Raw genomic sequence first — 17,915 nt, 5'->3', positions numbered from 1 at the left:
GAGAGGGGAGAATTACACAGGGAGTGGGAAGAGTTGATGCGGACAAACGGGACCGAAGGGGGGGAATGAGCCACACCGGCGGAAGCGCCCGGCGGCATTGGATGAATTTAGACTCGGACATAATCCGGACTGTTGAGCATCCCTCTCGATCTGTGTGAGTTGTGATGGCTGCTGACGTCCAGCACTGGGGTGGACGAGTTGGATGGCAAGCGCGACCTGGTCTGCTCTTGTTGTCCCATGATGTGCTGCTTGAAGTGGTGTCGCTGCTGGATGTACGGTCACTGCTGAGTGTGCGACAGGTGAGTGGGGTATTCATCTGTGTGCACATGGGCTGAGATGGGGACAAGGTGTGTCGTGTGCTGAACGCAATCACGCACGAAAATATTATTTTTGTTCGATTGTTGAAACAGCCGTTACCGCCGAGTGTGCCTGGGTCGTGTGCAGAGGAGAGTGTGATGCGCACGCACCGACTGCACAAGAACTGGGACCTCGCCGCCCTGCCGATTACTGTGCGAACGACGAGGAGTGATGCAGTCGCCCCTCGGGTCACTCGGCGCCAAACAGAGCATGCTCCACCGCCACAAGCTCCGAGTGCACCGCCGCTGGCATACCACCTCCCTCCAGGTGCGGATGCCTATCCCTTCTTGAAGCTCGAGACATTCGCGCCCTTTCGAGACCCGAAGACTAAGCAAGCTTCGTTTGGTCCAGATCAACCACTTGCCCCGATTCCTATCCACCCATTGCACTCCGATCTCGATCTCACCCAGGCCACACATTCCCTAGTCCAGGCCCAGTTCAAGTATATTACCCAGCACCAGTCGGACACTCCTGCGGCACCCTCTCCGCGTCTCCCTCCGCTCGCCAGCAATTTCGCAGCTGCTGTGGTCCGCAGTTGGAATGTCGGTGCACCTGCTGTTGCTTCTCCCCCTCTCCCCTCTACCTCTTCCCATAACCAAGTGGCAGTTCCCTCTCCCACCGCTGCACCTGCCCCTCGACCCACCCGCGTGTCCTCCCTTCCGATACGGGCCATATTTGCCAAGATTGTTGGCCGAGGTCGCTGGGGCATATTCGTTATCAAGCGTGATCCATCTTCCAAGGGCAAACAGCGCGCGGACGATACCTCTAGTAGTACCCAGCCTCTGACTCTGGAAGCACTCGCCTCGCTCGGCAAGGGTAAAGCCAAAGAACTGCCCCCGCTCGGAGCTTCATCCCAGTCTCAACCCCAGCCTGTGGATGAAGGTGCCTTTTTGGTCATTTACGATTTGGAAAAGGTCCTTTGCGGCTCTGAAGCACAAGTCGCTGAACATCCCTTGAAGAATACGCCCAGTACCATCACGTGTCGTGCAACTACCAACGGGGTCGTTATTGTCCTTGTCAAGAGTGTCACTACAGGCCCCGGAGCTGGGTAAGTCTTGTTATTGTCGGCCACTTGCGACTGGTTGCCGAGTCTTTTTTTTTCGCCTTCAGGTCGTCTTTAACCACACTCCTTCGATGGGATTATACCTCTCCCGCACTCGTAAACCTGAGTTCACACAAGGCTGGATGTATGCTCGGCGCAATTAGTATCGCCGAACTTGAGACGGAGAAGGACCAGCCAGCGCGCACGTTGGTTGCAATCGTCCACCGCCCACGGACGGTTATGATCCAAGACGTGGATTCTAACCAACGGTGTTTTATCAAACTTGGCAAGGTCCCGCCTATCGGGTCTGTAAGTCTCATATACCTCGTGGACCTATACGTTTTTCATTTATACCTGGAGTAGCGTAATGCGGTACAGGCGGTTCATTTGATTCCCGGTCCCAGGTTGTTGGCGTTGCGGTCCGTTCAGGCCGAGGAAGCGATGTATGCGTTGGAGGAATACGAGCTTCCTCCGATGGGACAGACCTCTCAGCCGACATCCTCATTGCAAAGACAGTGGATTCGGTAAGTCGTTATTTGTTTCGCGTTGCTCCCTCCCGTTTTGATCTCCGCCTAGGTCGCCCGACCTTCAAAATTGCACCATCATCGAAGGCCCAACGCGTGACGATGGATCGCTTCCTGACCTTGCACTTTGGGCATTTGAAACACACCCGAATCGGGCCGTGGCGCATTGGCTCTTGCGTCCTGCTTCTACCGAGTCTGATGATTCTAGTGTAGACGCTGAGCTTGGACATGATGATACACCCGCTTCGTCTGCCGTTGATCAGGATATGTATACACCCGGCGCATCGCCCTATGTCTTCCCCGCGCAAAAACTATGCACGAGCAAACTATCCTTCCCGCACCACAAGGTAACGTTCGCACCTGGCGCCCGACGGGGTGCATGGTTCGAACGGCCCGAACGCTCAAGGTCTGGCCAGGCGCGAGGAATGCGAGGCGTATGGGCCTACACCGCGGTCGACCAAGATACCCCTGTCGTTCGAAGCTGCACGAGCGAACTACCGGAAGACGTCCTCGGTGCAATGGAAAACAATACACTTGGCGTTGCGTTTGACGAGATTTCCGGGAGAATGGTGGCGATCACATGTGGAGATGGGTATTCTGCGTTGACGGGAAGTAAAGTTTGGGTACTGGACTATGCTTGAGTGTTTGCTTCTGCTTTTTTTGTTTTGTGTCTTTCTTTGGGACTTGGGTTGTGTATCGCTTTGCGTTGCTGCCGTGTTGTGCGATAATTGTATCAAGATGCTTTCTTTTGTATGGTCTGATGGCATGTTTTATAATTATATCATCTTATTTTGTCTATTCTCAAGGGGTTATATGGGATCACGTGTATGCATTGCGTTCCTTGGGCGCTTGCGAGCTTAAAGTAACCGGTTCCCTCATACGACCACCGAACCGCAGCTCTCCAAGCTCTCGTTCCGGACTTACCTGGGCCCAAAGATGAAGTCCCTCCGCACACGCCGCTCAACACCCTCCACGGTCCCCCAATCCCGCCCCCCGAAACAAAAACTCTCGAAATCCAACAAGGATGCACGCAAGTCCCGAGTCGACGACAAGATGAAGCGCCGCATGTCGGCGCGGTACGCAGACATATCCGACCCGCGCGACGCCGAGGTCCCAGACATGCCGGACCTGCGTGACCTGAGGCGGATTGCGCAGAGCTCCGTCGGAGGTCCGGCCCATATCAGTAATAATAATAACAATAATAACGGGCGTCACTACCATAGTACGTTTGACGACGAGGACGACGAGGACGGTGGTTTGGCTGGGATCGGATCGAGTACGGGCGTGGCGAGGAGGGAAGAGCCGAGGGTGGACGTGTTGGATGTGAGGGACTTGGAGCAGGAAGAGTTTGATCCTGATGCGTGTGTGTTGTGGTTTCTTCTTGAGTTTTGAGCAAGTATGGTTTACTGATTATGGGAGGGATCAGATTTGAGGAGTAAATTGGCGTCGAGTACCGAGGCCGAGTTGAGAGCCTTTCAGACGGCGTTGCAGACGACCAAGGATGCGACCGCGTTGGATTTACAAAAGAATGTGTTTAAAAAGTAAGGTGCTGGGGAGTCTGAATCGGGTGGGATTGACAAGACTCATTGCGTCCTTAGTTATTCAGATTTCGTGGTTATTTCCAAGGAGATTAGTACTCTTGAAAACGACATGCTCGAACTCAAGGCTTCTCTCCAAGAATGGAAGAATATGCCCACTCTCCTTGCGCTCGATCCTTCGACAAGCAATACCACGGGCGAATCGGCCAATGTGACGGATGCAAGACGGCGGACTGCGCGGTCATCTATCGCCGACTTGCGCACGCTATACATTTCCCAACTCCAAACGCTCCATACGACCATCGAGGGCTCCGCCACGTTTGTGCCCACGATCCCAGGACGACACATTATTGCCGAAGCCTCGGACTTGCAACAGCTCAACGCGGCGACCTATCGTCCCGAACACGGCGCACACATTGTGCTCCTCGACGACACGCTCCTCGTCGCGCGCCGAAGACGCGGAAGATTAGTTGCGGACCGTGCCTGGCAGCTGAGCGAAATCAGTCTCGTCGATGTGCGCGACACGTCCGAGCTCCAGAATGTGTTCAAGATCAAACGAGGGCAGGATACGTTTGTGTACCGGACCGAACGGCTGTCGGATAAGCGCGCGTTGCTTTCGCAGTTTAGAAAAGCGGCGGAGGAGTTGGCGGCTAGGAAGCGCAAGGAGCGTGAGGGGGAGCATGAGAAAAGGCGGAGTTTGTGGGTTGCAGGGGATGTGAGTTGGTTGGTTTGTGTGCGGTTTGGGTCGAGTTGGGTGGTTGACGAGTTTTTTCTGTTGTCTAGCGCAAGTCTCTGGTGTTCGATGCGTTGCCTGCGTTGCCTGCTTGGATGGCCGAGATGGCTGCTGGTTCGGGGGGTGCGGCTGCCAAAGCTGAACAGGACGAGAGGTGGATCAATGGGTTTATTGACGAGCTTACGGTTGCGGTTGCGTTGAGAGATTGGGATTCGGCAGTAAACTTGGTGGTCAAGGGTGGGTGATGGCCAATAGCATCATAACATGGCTAATTGGTGTGGATGGCAGGCCAGGGCAGGACAGCCATGATGCCCGGATTGTCGTCCAAACTTACCCCACTTGCGGAACAACTCACGGCTGACCTTCTTGGGGCTCTAGCGGATCCAGCTCAGCGTCGATCTTCCACCATCAAACTCGTCGCATACATTGTTCGGCTAGGACCTGACGCACTTGTTCGCGCTAGGGATATGTTCCTCAATGCACGCGCATCATTGATGCGTAGACGCGTGCGGGCAATCCGCTTTGAGGGTGACGTTCGAGCATACATCAAGGAATTGGCTTTGATTGTGTTTACGAGCGTCAAGCACACGGCCGATTGGTACCTGGCTTCATTCAAGGACTTTGAAATGGCATCAGGTAGGTAACTTTCTCGTCCTCGGGTATTCATACTGATAGTTATCCAGGGATGATTCGCTGGGCAAAGGAACAGGTTGAAGACTTTGCCAAACTGTTTTGTATCCAAGTTTATGGTTCCGAGACAAACGAGTATGACCCGACCCATAGTGAAGAAGATACTACGGTTGCACAAGAGTGCATCCAAATAGCTAAAAACCAGAATCGACGTGTGAGTACGGATCAATACACCGACTCTCACACGGCTAATCAATGGATTTAGTTGCTTCGCGATATCGGCATGGACTTTAGCTTTGTGTTACTTGACTTGATATCACTACCAGCACCGCCCTCCGAAACCAAGCCGCAGATACAGACACAGCTCGTTCCCGAGATTTCTCTGCCGAGTACGCCGACCGAAAGTCTTGCGAGTCGACCTCCACGACCACCTCGTAGCCCAGCCCCTCCTCCGCCACGGTCACGAGACAGAGAACGGGAAGGTTCGACGGGAAGGAGGTGATGTCCGCTTTCCGATGCAGTTTAGATATAGATCATGGACAAAGAACAAGTGTGGTATATTGTATGTTGTAATTATATTCGAGATCCGCGTACCCTGCACTGCCACCTGCCCAAAGCAGTGTTCCGACCACCGGCATTACTCGCATGCGAACCAAAAATGAACTTGCTGTACCCAACACATCGTGTTCGAGGCACGGGGCTCTATGAAATATACTCTCGGGCATCGTCTCTAAACCGGCAGTGCATATTATAATACTCGAACAAGTCCTAGTTTGCGCTCTTGAACACCCACATACATTATTGGCCATGCCCCTACTCATACTCTTGTTACTTGCTCTTGGCATTTGCCGCGGGGCCGTAGCCTGGAATTTCCTTGCTCCAACGCGTGTCCTAGGTTAGCTATCTCTACCTTTATGTCTACTATATATGGCTCAATAGGGTTGGTGAAGAGAGACACCGTGTTCAGGTAGACTTGACGAGTCACGATGCTGAAGAATACAATGTAAGTTTCCAATCTGGGTACACACTACAATCTGATTAAAGTACGACATTTCGATAGTGGCCATACGTGTTTGAAGTATGGAAGAATGTTAGTAGTAGTGAGAGCGAAAGGATACACGTAAAGGAAGTGTGGTCTACTCCGATGTTCTGGTAAGTGATTCGACTGTATGCACACGATGATGGGGTTTCTTACTGGAGACAGGAATAATAACCAGCCTGCCGGAAGTTTTATCCGCTTTCGAGTCTGGGATGCGAATGATTCTGTTCGCCAATCGAGCTTTATTCAAGTGCAAGTAGGTTATGCTTAGATATGTTAAACCAAAATATATGCTGATGTCGACGAATGATAGCCGAATACCACCACCTCCACGTCGACCATAAGCATGGTGTCTACAAGAGTTAGTTGGTCTTATTAATCATTTACCTAACTTGTGCTGACCTGGCTTCATGTGTTAGTTAGGAGCCTCAATAAATGCAAAGGCCACCTTGACCTCGTATTCCACAAACTTTCGCATCGCTACAATCGTGAGTCGACATGGAGATCATCAGAATAGAGATAATACTTAAGTGGCACACCAGTTGACTTCAGGAACCAAAACTGCATTCCCAACGTGAGTGACACCTGCCTGCACAGCACCCAGATTCTTACTATTTCACAGTGCAATGGTTAGTTCTACCTCTGCGAATGCCTATACGGGTGCCATTGCGGGTGGAGTAAGTAATACTACCGCTTTGGCTTCATTTTTCACGTCAGTTAAAGCATTCACAGGTTGTGGGCGGGGTCTTGCTACTTGCAATTATTACTGCTGCCCTGATATTTTTCCTTCGTCGGCGCCAATCTAGGCCGCACGTATACAAAGAAAAGATGGGTTTGTTCAACCAACCGGCGGTTATTACTCCATTCATATACGAAGGTCCACCTCAAACTCGCACCCAACCACAGCGATACGACGAACCGTCCAGACCCTGTCAAGATGCTGAAGGCTCCCCACCCTGTTATTCCCCTCCCCCGTCGAATTTATACCCATCAACCTATACCACACCTTCCTCAACAAAAAAGGGGGCTTACACGCCAGTTAGTACCGTTCCCCACTAGAGTTTCCTGCATAGGACATGTCAGAGCCTTTTCTACTTGATTTATTGGATCGCCACGCAGCCACTATTTTTTACTACTTCGATCCTCTTTATATCTATCTGTTTGACACTTGGGACTTTTATTTATGTTTTAGAAAACATATGTGATGTATAATAATGGGTAAAAATGTGGCTTATGAATAAAAACATGTGCTCATTACAAGTCATCATACGAAGCCATCGTCTCGGTTTGCTCCTTAGTGGACTTCTTCATCTTTTTGGAAGCTCTTTCCTCCGCTTTGAGTTCTTCCCAATCCTGCTCGCCATCATCATCTCCGGAATCATCGGACACTTTGTCTTGCGTTTCAGTCTCAGCCACCAAGATCTGCTGCCTCTTCAACCACTCTCGTTTTCTTCCCTTCTTCTCCTTTCGTAACTCACGGGCCTCAGATCGGGCGATTTGGTTGCTCCATGCACTGTTCTTCTTCTTTTGCGACATCCGCTGTTCCCGTGTTGCCTCGCGTTCTCGCTGCCGCGCCTCGGCGGTTTCAGACGCGGTCTGAAGAGCGACCTGACGCTGAGCTTCTCGCGTCTTGTCTAGATATGGAATTGTATCCCACTAAGAAGCCGAGTCAGAGGCTGCGTTCCATCAGGCTATGGAAATGAGCTCACATCGATATCCAGGTCGGTCCAGCCTTCTCGAGAAGTGAGTTCCGGCATCTTTGGTAGTCGAACTAGACCAAACGCTTTTGCGACGCCCACGAGATCTAGATCTTTAATTCGAAAGATGTACGATGCCTCGTGCTTAGAGTATGCCCGGACAAATGACACAAAGGCCTTCATACTCTTAAAGATAGGCACATCAATATACATATGCTTCTTCCTTGATTATCGACAGTACCTTGTCATATATGTCTCGATCCTTCCGGACGATGTTCCGAATTGATTGGAAAAGAATAGGCGCATCACTGTCCAGAGGTCGTTCTGCTCCAACTTGAGACGTTGACTCGTCGCTGGCATGGATGTACAGATGTTCTTTCAGGGGAATTTGTCGCACGGCAAGGAAATCTAGCAAGCAGATCTCAATACCCACGAGCTGTGCATCAATGAAGAAGCTCGGCCACTGACCTACATATTCCTGTTCCCGGCCTTCGCATAGTAGTGCCCAAGCGCGACCCTTGCGCCCAGCCCTAGCTGTTCTACCAGCTCGGTGGCTATATTGTTTCGGGTCCGTAGGGGGGTCGTATTGTATCACGACGTCAACGTCTGGTAGATCTAGACCACGTGCGGCCACGTCTGTCGCAAGCAAGAGTGAGGGAGAATCGGATGTAGATGGGTGTGCGGCAAAAGCAGCCAGGGTAGATGCTCGTTTAGTTGGGGTGAGATGTCCGTGTAGCGTGTAAACTTTAGTCTTGGATAGCTGGGACAGCGGGCTGAGAACCTTAGATTAAGCGAAATCAGGGAATGTGCCTATCAATAGCTGGTTTATACTCACTTTAGCAAAATATTCAACACAGGCACAAGTTGCGAAGTATGCAATGAACCTTGCAGACCCTTGTGTCTCCCGTTCAAGTGATAATATGCGCAGAAATTGTATTGTCTTCTCTTCAGGGCGACACACGACATATAAATTTTGTAGGCTAGTAAAATCTTTAGTACTGGCTGATACGGGACCTCGGTCACTCACGTAGCAGGGGTACGTCTTTCTGCCATCACGGCCTCTCCTGCTTTGCGTTTCTTATTTTCTACCTTTACTACAATCCTGACGGGATTACGCAAGCCTACCCGTACTAGCTCAGATAGAGCGTCGGTCATTGTCGCACTAAAGAGCCCAGTTCTCCGCTGCTTGGGAAGGTGTCGAAGTATTTTGGTAATCGATCCAAGAAAGCCGAGATCAAGGAGTCTAGAAAGAAATAAAAAAAATCACGAGAATGATCCGAGCATTCAAGTATTGATACTTACCTATCAGCTTCATCCAATACCAGCACCTCGAGCTCCTTGACGCTCACTCGGTTCGACCCTCTTCCAAGTAAAAATTCCTCTATACGCCCTGGGGTCCCTATCACAATGTCGGCCGATGTGTCTGAAAATCGTTGAGTATCTTGGGCCGGTGTGGAATCAGTTCCAGAGACAAGCAGTAGTGAGGGAGGGTAGGTAGGCGCGAGGGCTGGGTCGTCAGGATGTACATTCTCTGGCTGAGGAGGTGGTGGTTGAGCTTCCAGAAAGAGCTGAAAAATGGAGTGGATTTGGGCGGCAAGTTCACTAGATATCACTATCCCATTTAGCTCGTGGTCAGTAAGGTTAAGGTGAATTTAAAAGTACCGTGTGGGTGAAATAACCAAAGCTCCGACTTCGTTCTTGCGTAGTGGTGTCCCCCTGCGAATCAATTTTTCGATAATTGGGACAACAAACGCCAGTGTTTTGCCCGATCCTGTAACAGCCTTTGCGGGTTTTAGCCAAGATAAGGGGTCTTTGATGGTACAGACCTCGACTACTACATCCTTGTGCTTCATAAACAAGGGTATAGCACTGGCTTGTACGGGTGTCATTTGTGAGAATCCTTGGGACGAAATAACATCTTGACTAGTTTTAAATTTTGGTTATTGAATCTTTACTTCTGGGGCTTAACGACTCACATCCATGGTGTCAATTGGGGATTTAACTTGGACCATGACCCTGCAAACGATGGTGCTTGCGCAAGAGATGACATTGTGGCGACTCCAACTCAATACGCAGAGCTCAAATTTTAGATTGTGTTTCAATATCGAGTCTACTCCTCCAGTGTTAATACAGCCCAAGATACTTGGGCACTGGTACGACGAAGATTATGCTAGAGTACGAAGCGGGGCTAAATTTCATTTGCAAAATGTGAGCCAATCAAAGGATTACCTCATCGAGCACCTGGGTGATCTGCACAGGGCTAGCGCCCCTTCTTGAAATCACCACGATGAGCTCTAATTCCCAAGTGACACAGTCTAACAACGTAGCTCATGACCACAAAAATATTGATGGAGTGCGAGCACTCGAGGAAGCACTCGCTGGCATAAACTCTGTGCTGTCCCGTGAGGGCGAAGAGTTGAGCGAACAAGACTTGGCAAAAGTGCTGAAACAATTGGAAGCAGCTGAAGGTGTTGCAGATGATGTGGAAGGAAAACTAGATGAAATGCTCAAGAATCTCGGCGGCATGATAGAGGGTTTGGAGTCTGACAAGAAAGATGGACAAGGTCCGACGACGGGAGGAACACAGACTTAAGACAATAATGTAGGCCTAATCGAGTGTATCTCATCGTTTTCAAAATATTTATGATAAATTGACAGGTCCACCAGTTTCATCGTCCGACATAACATCAACTGCCTCGTAGCCGACCCAAACCATTTCAGAGCAGCCAGCACACCCTATATAATGTACTCCTTTTTCGAGTTCTTCCTCCACGATCACAAATTGATTACCACATCGGCATGGGTGCACCCATCTGGATGACCCTCCGTCGCCCCCAGATAACTCCTCCGTAAATTCGTCCAGAGAGATCTCATTTGCCGGTCTCTGAGCCACCTTAGTCAATGTAACGCGCCCCCTTCCCTGTTTCAAAAATTGATCATATTCTACACGGAGCCCCGGGTCTGACAAGGTGCGGTACGCGTCTTGTATTTGTATTATTGCGACTCCTGCCGAATCAGACTCTTGGCGAGTCTGTCCTTGTTTGTCTGGGTGCACCCTCAAGAGTGCTGTGCGGTAAGACTGGCGAATTTCCCCGGGCGTAGCATCTTTCGAAAGTCCTAATACAGCGTAATGGTCGCTCAAATCCATCAAAGACCCGCCTATGTTCGTCACACGTCAATGAACTCGATACTACCGGCGTACCAACGGCATCCTTTACCTGATGGAGGTTTATTTGGAGGGGCTGAGTGGACGATACAAATTGAGCTTGACTAAGCGCCCTTGCGTCATAATCAGTTTTCCCAGGCCATCCTCAAATTCTGTTGGTAAATATCGACCACACACCGTCTCTCCAGCGGCGTTCTTCTCCCTACATCAGTAAGCACATGATTTGAATTCCATGCCTGACGATATCTTTCTAACCATCCACCCTCTTGCGCCAGGTCGAAATGTCCTTCCTTCGTGTTGCGTCCCGTAATCTTGTAAGTAATATGCAGCCAACGTTTGCACGCTACGATGCATTAAATACATCAAACAACAGACGACCTCGGCCCGCCGATATTCGACAGTGCCTCCTGCTGCTGCCAAATCCTCGAATCTCCCGCTGTTGCTAGGCGTCGGCGGCCTCCTAGGCATTGGCGCCTACATTTATGCTGACAAGACAGAGGTCAAACCCAAAAAGCCGCTTGTTAGCGCTTTGGACAAAGACAACTTTAAGGAGTTCGCTGTTAAAAAGGTCGAGCCGTACAACCATAACACTGCAACGTAGGGTATCACTCGAGTGTTTGATACAGTGATCTAACGAGGGTTTATTGTCCAGTTTCACTCTGGAACTTCCCGCTGGTGAAGCCACGCTACTCCCTGTTTCGGGTCTCGTCTATCTAAAAGCTTCTGAATCCGATCCCAATGCGCCAAAGGATAAGAAGGGAAAGTACGCACATGCCATAAAAAAAACCTAGTGAATCGTGTCTAATAAACGGATCATAGTACGATTGGTCGTCCCTACACCCCTGTCTCTGATCCTCAAAAGGAGGGAGAAGTTACTTTTGTGATTAAGCGATACGATACCGGTAAGTGTCTATATTTTATATCACGCATATAATCTATATGGTCTCTGTTTCCCAGGCAAACTCACTCCATACCTGCACAACCTCAAACCGGGGGACAAGGTTTCAGTCAAAGGGCCTATTGTAAAACGCCCATGGAAGAATAACGAATTCGAGGAGGTGGTCTTGATCGCGGGTGGAAGCGGAATGTAAGTAATGCTAATTGGGTCGGCGCTTGTTTGCTGACGTGCTGCTAGTACTCCTATGTACCAGGTTAGAGCCAGTTGATTGAGTACTTGGAGTGACATGCTCACCTAAACTTGTAGCTTCTCACTCATGCGCTCGCACAACCCGAGGACAAGACTAAGTTCAAGCTGTTGTTTGGTAATGTCACCCCGGCCGATGTTCTTCTCAAGGAGGAGTTTGATCAACTCAAGGCCAAGCATGGCGACCGTTTCGACGTTATTTACACGGTGGACAAGGGCGATAAGAACTGGACTGGTGAATCAATCATCCTGTATAATATGTGCCCCTTATTTACTCATTATTTATCAAGGGTCTACCGGATTCATTACGAAAGATTTCCTGAAGAAAGAGATTGCTCCAGCCTCTCTGGGCGATAAAGTAATGGTCTTCGTTTGCGGTGCGCCTCGTATCTACCCAATAGTTGAACACGATGCTCATATGGTTTGGTTACAGGTCCTCCGGCTCAGGTCGATGCGATCGCTGGTATGTTCCGATATACATAACGGGCCTCCGATGAGATTGTTTATGATATCCATTTCGATAGGCAAAAAGGACGGTATGAAGCAAGGGCCCCTTGGTGGAGCGTTGAAGGAACTTGGCTATACATCAGAGCAGGTAGGTGGATATAAAGCTTTTCTAAACGTCTTCGGCTTATTCCCGGAAAGGTCTTCAAGTTCTAGACGCAACAGTCAATGCTACTGTCCGCCAAAATAACATAGCAAGTATAGACACCAAATCCTACTGTAAATAAAGTCCTCGTTCTTGTCGGAATAGACTAGCATCGAGAGCCGACATCTAGACGGATCGTTTAATATTTAGCCGTCCAATCTCATACGCATAAATACCTATTATATACAGGTTTCTGAACTTAAAGTCTATCACTGACCCGCCAGTGTCGACGAATTAGTGTCAGATGAACTTGACTAAGTAGTGTCGTGAATTCGGACCAAACAAGTCCCGATCTCGTGATCGTAGCATAGCCACTTCCTAGTTCGGAACGGATCATGACGCCCATAGAAATATGAACACGAGGAAATCTTTTGGCCTTCGAGTTCACTGCGCTCGACAAATATGATCCCAACGAGCAAGAAAGTAACTGCGAATGTTTTGCGACAAGCTTCGACCTCAATTGCGAGGAAGTCTACATTAGCTACCTTGGTCACTGAACCGACGCGGGGCACCACAAACGTCATTGGACGAGTGCGTCTCAATCAGCACAACTATGCTGCACCCAGAGCCGTAAACCAAGATAGAGTTGGGACTAGCCGTAATTTCGCGTCTGGTAAGTGGGTTATTGAATACTCTAACTTATGATTTGTCTTACATTACATCGAATTATCTAGTTCAGCCTCAGTGTAGCATAAAAAAGCCGGGGGCAGCGAAGCCTTTATTCAACAAGATTTTGATTGCTAATCGGTATGTTGAGATGCGCTTTCCAATAATTTGATTCTTCTGACTCTGCCTAGGGGAGAGATAGCATGTCGAGTTATCCGAACTGCACGGAAGCTTGGAGTGAAAACTGTGGCTGCATACAGTGAGGTCGATCGAGATGCCTTGCATGTAAAGATGGTATGTCTCTTAATTCCTTCGATATTCACCAAAATGACACTCAAGTTCTGATACTTTCATACAGGCCGATGAGGCCTACTGCATTGGGCCTGCGCCTTCGTCAGAAAGCTACCTGCGGATGGACAAGATTATTGATGTTGCAAAGCGTAGTGGAGCTCAAGCGATTCACCCAGGGTAAGCTATTACTCGAATGTTACGTACGTCGTTTGACGGTCATAATAGATATGGATTTCTGTCCGAAAACGCCATTTTCGCTCAACAGCTTGCGGATGCTGGATTGACCTTCATCGGGCCTCCCGCCTCGGCGATAATTTCAATGGCGTCCAAGTCTGAATCGAAGGATATCATGACACGAGCGGGAGTTCCCTGTGTGCCCGGTTATCATGGATCGGATCAGGCTCCAGCCAAACTTCTTTCAGAGGCTAAGAGTATAGGCTTCCCTGTCCTTATCAAGGCCGTTCTTGGAGGTGGAGGAAAGGGTATGAAGATCGCGTACTCGGCTTCCGAGTTCGAAGAGGCTCTTGTATCGGCTCAACGCGAAGCCGCCAAATCATTTGGCGATTCCAGGGTTTTGGTCGAAAAGTACATTGAACGACCCCGCCATGTAGAAGTACAAGTTTTCGGCGACACTAAAGGTGATGTCGTGAGTCTTTGGGAGCGTGACTGCTCCGTACAGAGAAGGCACCAAAAGATCATCGAAGAAGCACCTGCACCTGGTCTCAGCGAAGATGTGCGTCGCGACTTGGGTGAAAAGGCTGTTGCTGCGGCAAAGGCCGTTGGATACGTCGGCGCGGGCACTGTAAGCAGAGATATCTTGAATGTTTTCACTAAACTGAACCTTCTCTGGGCCAGGTCGAGTTCATCTTTGATAATGATACTCAGCAGTTTTACTTTATGGAGATGAACACGCGGTTGCAGGTAGAGGTGCGTAGATAGACTTAAACAAACAATCGTTGTTGATACAGAGTTATGTAGCACCCGATTACTGAAATGATCACTAAACAAGATTTGGTCCAATGGCAACTTGAGGTTCGGTGGTAACAAACCTATACAACTTGTTCTAATAATTGATTATAGGTCGCTTCAGGGAACCCACTTCCCCTCAAGCAGCACGAAATCCCTCAGGTTGGGCATGCCTTTGAAGCACGGTACGGTTACCGGCTATATGCACATCGGCTATTACTTAGCACACCCAACTTATAGCATATATGCGGAGAATCCACGAAACAACTTCATGCCAGATGTTGGTCCCCTCCTCCATTTGACCACACCTGCCCCATCAGAGTCCGTGCGTCTTGAAGACGGTTTCGAGGCTGGTTCGCACATTGAGGTTTTCTACGACCCATTGATTGCCAAACTGGTCGTACACGGTCGCGATCGCACCGAAGCTTTACGTGTGCTGCGCAAAGCATTAGAAGAATACCATGTTGTCGGATTGAGCACCAACATCGAGTTTTTGCATACACTTGCCAGCCACAGTGCGTTTGTTCGGGCAGAAGTTGAGACCGGGTTTATCAAAGTAGGCCGAAAGTTATATTACTATCCTTGTGCTGAATTCTGGCCTAGAAATACCACGACGAATTGTTCCCGCCTATAGCAGAGCCAGTGCCTGACTTACTCGCACAAGCAGCGCTATTTGTCGTATTGCGGGACCAGCCCACCGTTTCAGAAGCTGCTGCGTCCCCTTGGACCACTCTTTCCTCTCGTCGTTTTGGTGGAGACCTTCATCAGCGACGAATCACATTCCAACACGAAAGTCTTGGTGAAGCACCCCTGGAGGCTATCGTCTCCTCTGTCGCCCCAGGCAACTTCAAAGTCCAGATTATAACACCCACTACGACTCGGACGTTTGAAAATGTTTCTGCGCGGATTGCAGCCAGTAGCTCGACTCGCTTAGAATGCACTCTTGACAATGCATTGCGACGTACTACGATTGTCCCCCAAGCCCCACCTGGGATTGGACTGAATGCTGCCGCGGAGCGTCTGCATATCTTCCATGGAGGCGTGAAAACAGTGCTTAGTATTCCTCCGCCCAAATGGCTGCTATCGCTCGGTAATGATCTTGCAAAGAGCGTTGGAGGAGGTTCGATTCGGGCGCCCATGCCTAGCGTCGTGGTGGAAGTCAAAGTTCAAGTAGGAGATTCTGTGAAGAAGGGTGACGCCGTAGTTATATTGGAGAGTATGAAGACAGAGACTGTATTGCGTGCTTCTGTCGATGGGACAGTGCAGAACGTTGGCTGCACAGCCGGAGAGATGGTCGAAGAAGGTCGGGAATTGGTTGGAATTCAAGCAGAAGTGGTCGAGTGAATGTACCAAAACTATTGTATGAATTGTTATCACATATGTTAATTGCAGTAAAGTGTAACGAACCGAACATTGTCGTGATTGTATGACTTTAGCAAGCTTACTATAGAAAATTCTCAAGTGATTGACTACAAGTTCGAACACAACTGTTTGTACGCACCCTTATATGTGGGGTTTGAACGGTCTGGGAATGCGAATACACTTTAGTAAATTGCAAGGCCCACTACAGAAAAATCTTGGGTTAAACCAACGAGCAAACGTTGGGAACCGAACTTGTGATGCATACACTTAACAGAGCGACGTATAAAAATATGATGTGTTAGGTCTCTCTTTTGTATGGCATGAATCAAACTAAAACACAGCTGATGCATAACGTCTATAGATAGCAACAAAAAAAATAGCAACATAATAAACATGTACATCAAGCATACATAGAAGGATCGACTGGTCCATTCGCTCAAACCGAGAAAAACAAAATTTACAAAGCTAATTCTGTAAATGATTGTGTGTGTAACTTTCCTAATCAATTTAATATGGTTCTGTGCTCACGGGTATATACCGAGCTTTTCCTGTCGGCGGTGGCCGGTAAGAACTTTCAGTTCTCCCTGATTCCGACCCAGTGAAATATGTTGTGGTTGCGGGGTTGCGTGGCGAATACACCGGGGGCTCCTCCTCAATATCTGAACGCGACACATAACCCGCTGGCGGAATAATCGTCTGCTCTGCCCGGCCATGGGTGAATGGGGTGACATGTGGATCGGGATCGTATTGTACCATCCCTGGGGCGTGGGGATTAGATTTCTTGCGCCGACGCACCAGGAATGCAACGGCACCCAAGGCAATCAGCAACAACATGCCGCCAATGGTCTAATCCGAGAGTCAGCTTTGAATTAACATACCCCAGTGTCTAACCTACCGCTCCTACGATTGCTCCTACCGGTGTGTTGTTTGAAGAGCTAGCAAGATGACCGAACTTCAGGTCGGGATTCGATTGGTAATACGAATTTGCTACTTACTTGGAGGGAGAATTGGTCGCGGTAGCCTGCACCTCACCTTGATCAATCGATTGAATTGTTGTTAAAGTAAAGCACTCACCGAAGCCCCGGCGGTACCTGAAATTTGCATACTTTGTGTCTGGGCATGCAACGAGGATGTGGACTAGCGTGGATTTAGCTATCAGTAGCGAATCCGGGAGCATAGCCATTGTTTCCTTACTCGAACAGATTCTGCACTTAGACTTGATGCGATGGCTTGAATACCGGGCTAGCCAAGCTATTTAGACGTTATACAGCAAACTACAATGATCGGGTATTTACCTGGACTTCGTAATATTTGCTTGTGGCTGCGTTGACTCGAGCAGCACTCATGACTCTGAACCGTAACGTACTGCCAGCAGGTTGGTTACATGTCCTGTTCGTAATCTTATATGCGTTCGTTTCCGTTGACTGTTTTAAACTAAGCGTACCAGTAAAACTCAGTCTCGTTGCCATTGGTAAGCACCAATCCAACCTCTTCCTCACTCGAATTTGATCCTCGCTTGAGCACTGTCATACTATATGGAAACTACAAACCCCATTAGCAGTTGAACAAGCGCATTTCGACTCCGGCTCACTGTGAAACCACCGCCGTCATCCGTGATCTCGAACGATGCATCTGCCCCTTCTGTGTGCTCATGAATTGAGTATGTATCCAAATATCAAATGGTGTACAAACCAGTAATAACATACGAGCGGACAAGGAATGCCCAACCAACAACTGTGGGAGACAAGTAAGCAATCGCAAGGAATAACACAACCGCACGCATGGTGGAGGTTGGTACACAGCACTACACGGTGTTGTAAGCAGCCGAACTTTTATAATATGTAATGGAGTCCCTGAGTTGCCCAGGACTGCATACATGCAAACATGCAAATATCGGGGGCGCCTGCCATTTAGAACCAACAATCTTGATGCATTTTAACGGACAGTTTGCCTCCAGTGCCGATGAGTGCTATGCCAAGCTATTGTTGGGCGCTTAAAGAACCAGGGACCCCCGACATCTTCACATCGTCGCTCTTGTCCATATGACCGATCTAGATGAGAAATATCGTGCATGCCACCTGACGCCCAGAAGCATGGTGTTCTGGGGACTCGCTCCACTATTTCACGAAATCATGGAATGGAAGGATTTAGTCACCTGTCGACTACGAAGT

The 17,915-nt window shown here is 49.2% G+C and overlaps 8 protein-coding genes across 8 annotated transcripts; 5 read left to right on the top strand and 3 right to left on the bottom strand.

Moving 5' to 3' along the window:
• Nucleotides 1-164: 164 nt before the first annotated feature.
• Nucleotides 165-2,564, top strand: RhiXN_09790 (uncharacterized protein; the record flags this gene model as incomplete). Its single annotated transcript, XM_043329606.1, has 5 exons — nucleotides 165-299; nucleotides 348-1,405; nucleotides 1,468-1,708; nucleotides 1,763-1,923; nucleotides 1,976-2,564. 5 exons carry the CDS (start codon nucleotides 165-167, stop codon nucleotides 2,562-2,564), a joined length of 2,184 nt encoding a protein of 727 aa, XP_043182440.1.
• A 295-nt stretch (nucleotides 2,565-2,859) lies between these two features.
• Nucleotides 2,860-6,922, top strand: RhiXN_09789 (exocyst complex component EXO84; the record flags this gene model as incomplete). The annotated part of the gene is made up of 15 exons (XM_043329605.1): nucleotides 2,860-3,286; nucleotides 3,350-3,464; nucleotides 3,522-4,176; nucleotides 4,245-4,431; nucleotides 4,483-4,830; nucleotides 4,878-5,038; nucleotides 5,090-5,322; nucleotides 5,764-5,827; nucleotides 5,885-5,976; nucleotides 6,029-6,119; nucleotides 6,177-6,224; nucleotides 6,283-6,351; nucleotides 6,406-6,437; nucleotides 6,486-6,540; nucleotides 6,596-6,922. The coding sequence occupies 15 exons, from the start codon at nucleotides 2,860-2,862 to the stop codon at nucleotides 6,920-6,922; spliced, it is 2,904 nt and encodes a 967-aa protein (XP_043182439.1).
• A 195-nt stretch (nucleotides 6,923-7,117) lies between these two features.
• On the bottom strand, nucleotides 7,118-9,610 carry RhiXN_09788 (DEAD/DEAH box helicase; the record flags this gene model as incomplete). The annotated part of the gene is made up of 7 exons (XM_043329604.1): nucleotides 7,118-7,519; nucleotides 7,573-7,746; nucleotides 7,802-8,333; nucleotides 8,588-8,803; nucleotides 8,863-9,162; nucleotides 9,223-9,483; nucleotides 9,537-9,610. The coding sequence occupies 7 exons, from the start codon at nucleotides 9,608-9,610 to the stop codon at nucleotides 7,118-7,120; spliced, it is 1,959 nt and encodes a 652-aa protein (XP_043182438.1).
• Nucleotides 9,611-9,847: 237 nt separating this feature from the next.
• On the top strand, nucleotides 9,848-10,153 carry RhiXN_09787 (uncharacterized protein; the record flags this gene model as incomplete). The annotated part of the gene is made up of 1 exon (XM_043329603.1): nucleotides 9,848-10,153. The coding sequence occupies one exon, from the start codon at nucleotides 9,848-9,850 to the stop codon at nucleotides 10,151-10,153; it is 306 nt and encodes a 101-aa protein (XP_043182437.1).
• A 48-nt stretch (nucleotides 10,154-10,201) lies between these two features.
• Nucleotides 10,202-10,708, bottom strand: RhiXN_09786 (DnaJ domain protein; the record flags this gene model as incomplete). The annotated part of the gene is made up of 1 exon (XM_043329602.1): nucleotides 10,202-10,708. The coding sequence occupies one exon, from the start codon at nucleotides 10,706-10,708 to the stop codon at nucleotides 10,202-10,204; it is 507 nt and encodes a 168-aa protein (XP_043182436.1).
• Nucleotides 10,709-11,007: 299 nt separating this feature from the next.
• RhiXN_09785 (uncharacterized protein) lies at nucleotides 11,008-12,530 on the top strand (the record flags this gene model as incomplete). Its single annotated transcript, XM_043329601.1, has 11 exons — nucleotides 11,008-11,040; nucleotides 11,100-11,323; nucleotides 11,379-11,489; nucleotides 11,546-11,628; nucleotides 11,684-11,813; nucleotides 11,862-11,877; nucleotides 11,931-12,105; nucleotides 12,161-12,247; nucleotides 12,304-12,333; nucleotides 12,395-12,465; nucleotides 12,516-12,530. 11 exons carry the CDS (start codon nucleotides 11,008-11,010, stop codon nucleotides 12,528-12,530), a joined length of 975 nt encoding a protein of 324 aa, XP_043182435.1.
• A 391-nt stretch (nucleotides 12,531-12,921) lies between these two features.
• RhiXN_09784 (carbamoyl-phosphate synthase) lies at nucleotides 12,922-15,726 on the top strand (the record flags this gene model as incomplete). The annotated part of the gene is made up of 10 exons (XM_043329600.1): nucleotides 12,922-13,132; nucleotides 13,194-13,266; nucleotides 13,317-13,419; nucleotides 13,484-13,593; nucleotides 13,642-14,218; nucleotides 14,272-14,343; nucleotides 14,395-14,448; nucleotides 14,497-14,567; nucleotides 14,623-14,938; nucleotides 14,986-15,726. The coding sequence occupies 10 exons, from the start codon at nucleotides 12,922-12,924 to the stop codon at nucleotides 15,724-15,726; spliced, it is 2,328 nt and encodes a 775-aa protein (XP_043182434.1).
• A 525-nt stretch (nucleotides 15,727-16,251) lies between these two features.
• Nucleotides 16,252-17,527, bottom strand: RhiXN_09783 (uncharacterized protein; the record flags this gene model as incomplete). Its single annotated transcript, XM_043329599.1, has 9 exons — nucleotides 16,252-16,590; nucleotides 16,640-16,679; nucleotides 16,740-16,765; nucleotides 16,819-16,881; nucleotides 16,939-16,986; nucleotides 17,040-17,133; nucleotides 17,189-17,286; nucleotides 17,336-17,385; nucleotides 17,437-17,527. The coding sequence occupies 9 exons, from the start codon at nucleotides 17,525-17,527 to the stop codon at nucleotides 16,252-16,254; spliced, it is 849 nt and encodes a 282-aa protein (XP_043182433.1).
• Nucleotides 17,528-17,915: the final 388 nt, after the last annotated feature.

Source organism: Rhizoctonia solani, chromosome 8, assembly GCF_016906535.1.
Source record: "Rhizoctonia solani chromosome 8, complete sequence".
Classification (NCBI taxonomy): domain Eukaryota; kingdom Fungi; phylum Basidiomycota; class Agaricomycetes; order Cantharellales; family Ceratobasidiaceae; genus Rhizoctonia; species Rhizoctonia solani.
This window is presented reverse-complemented; position numbering and strand designations above follow the sequence as displayed.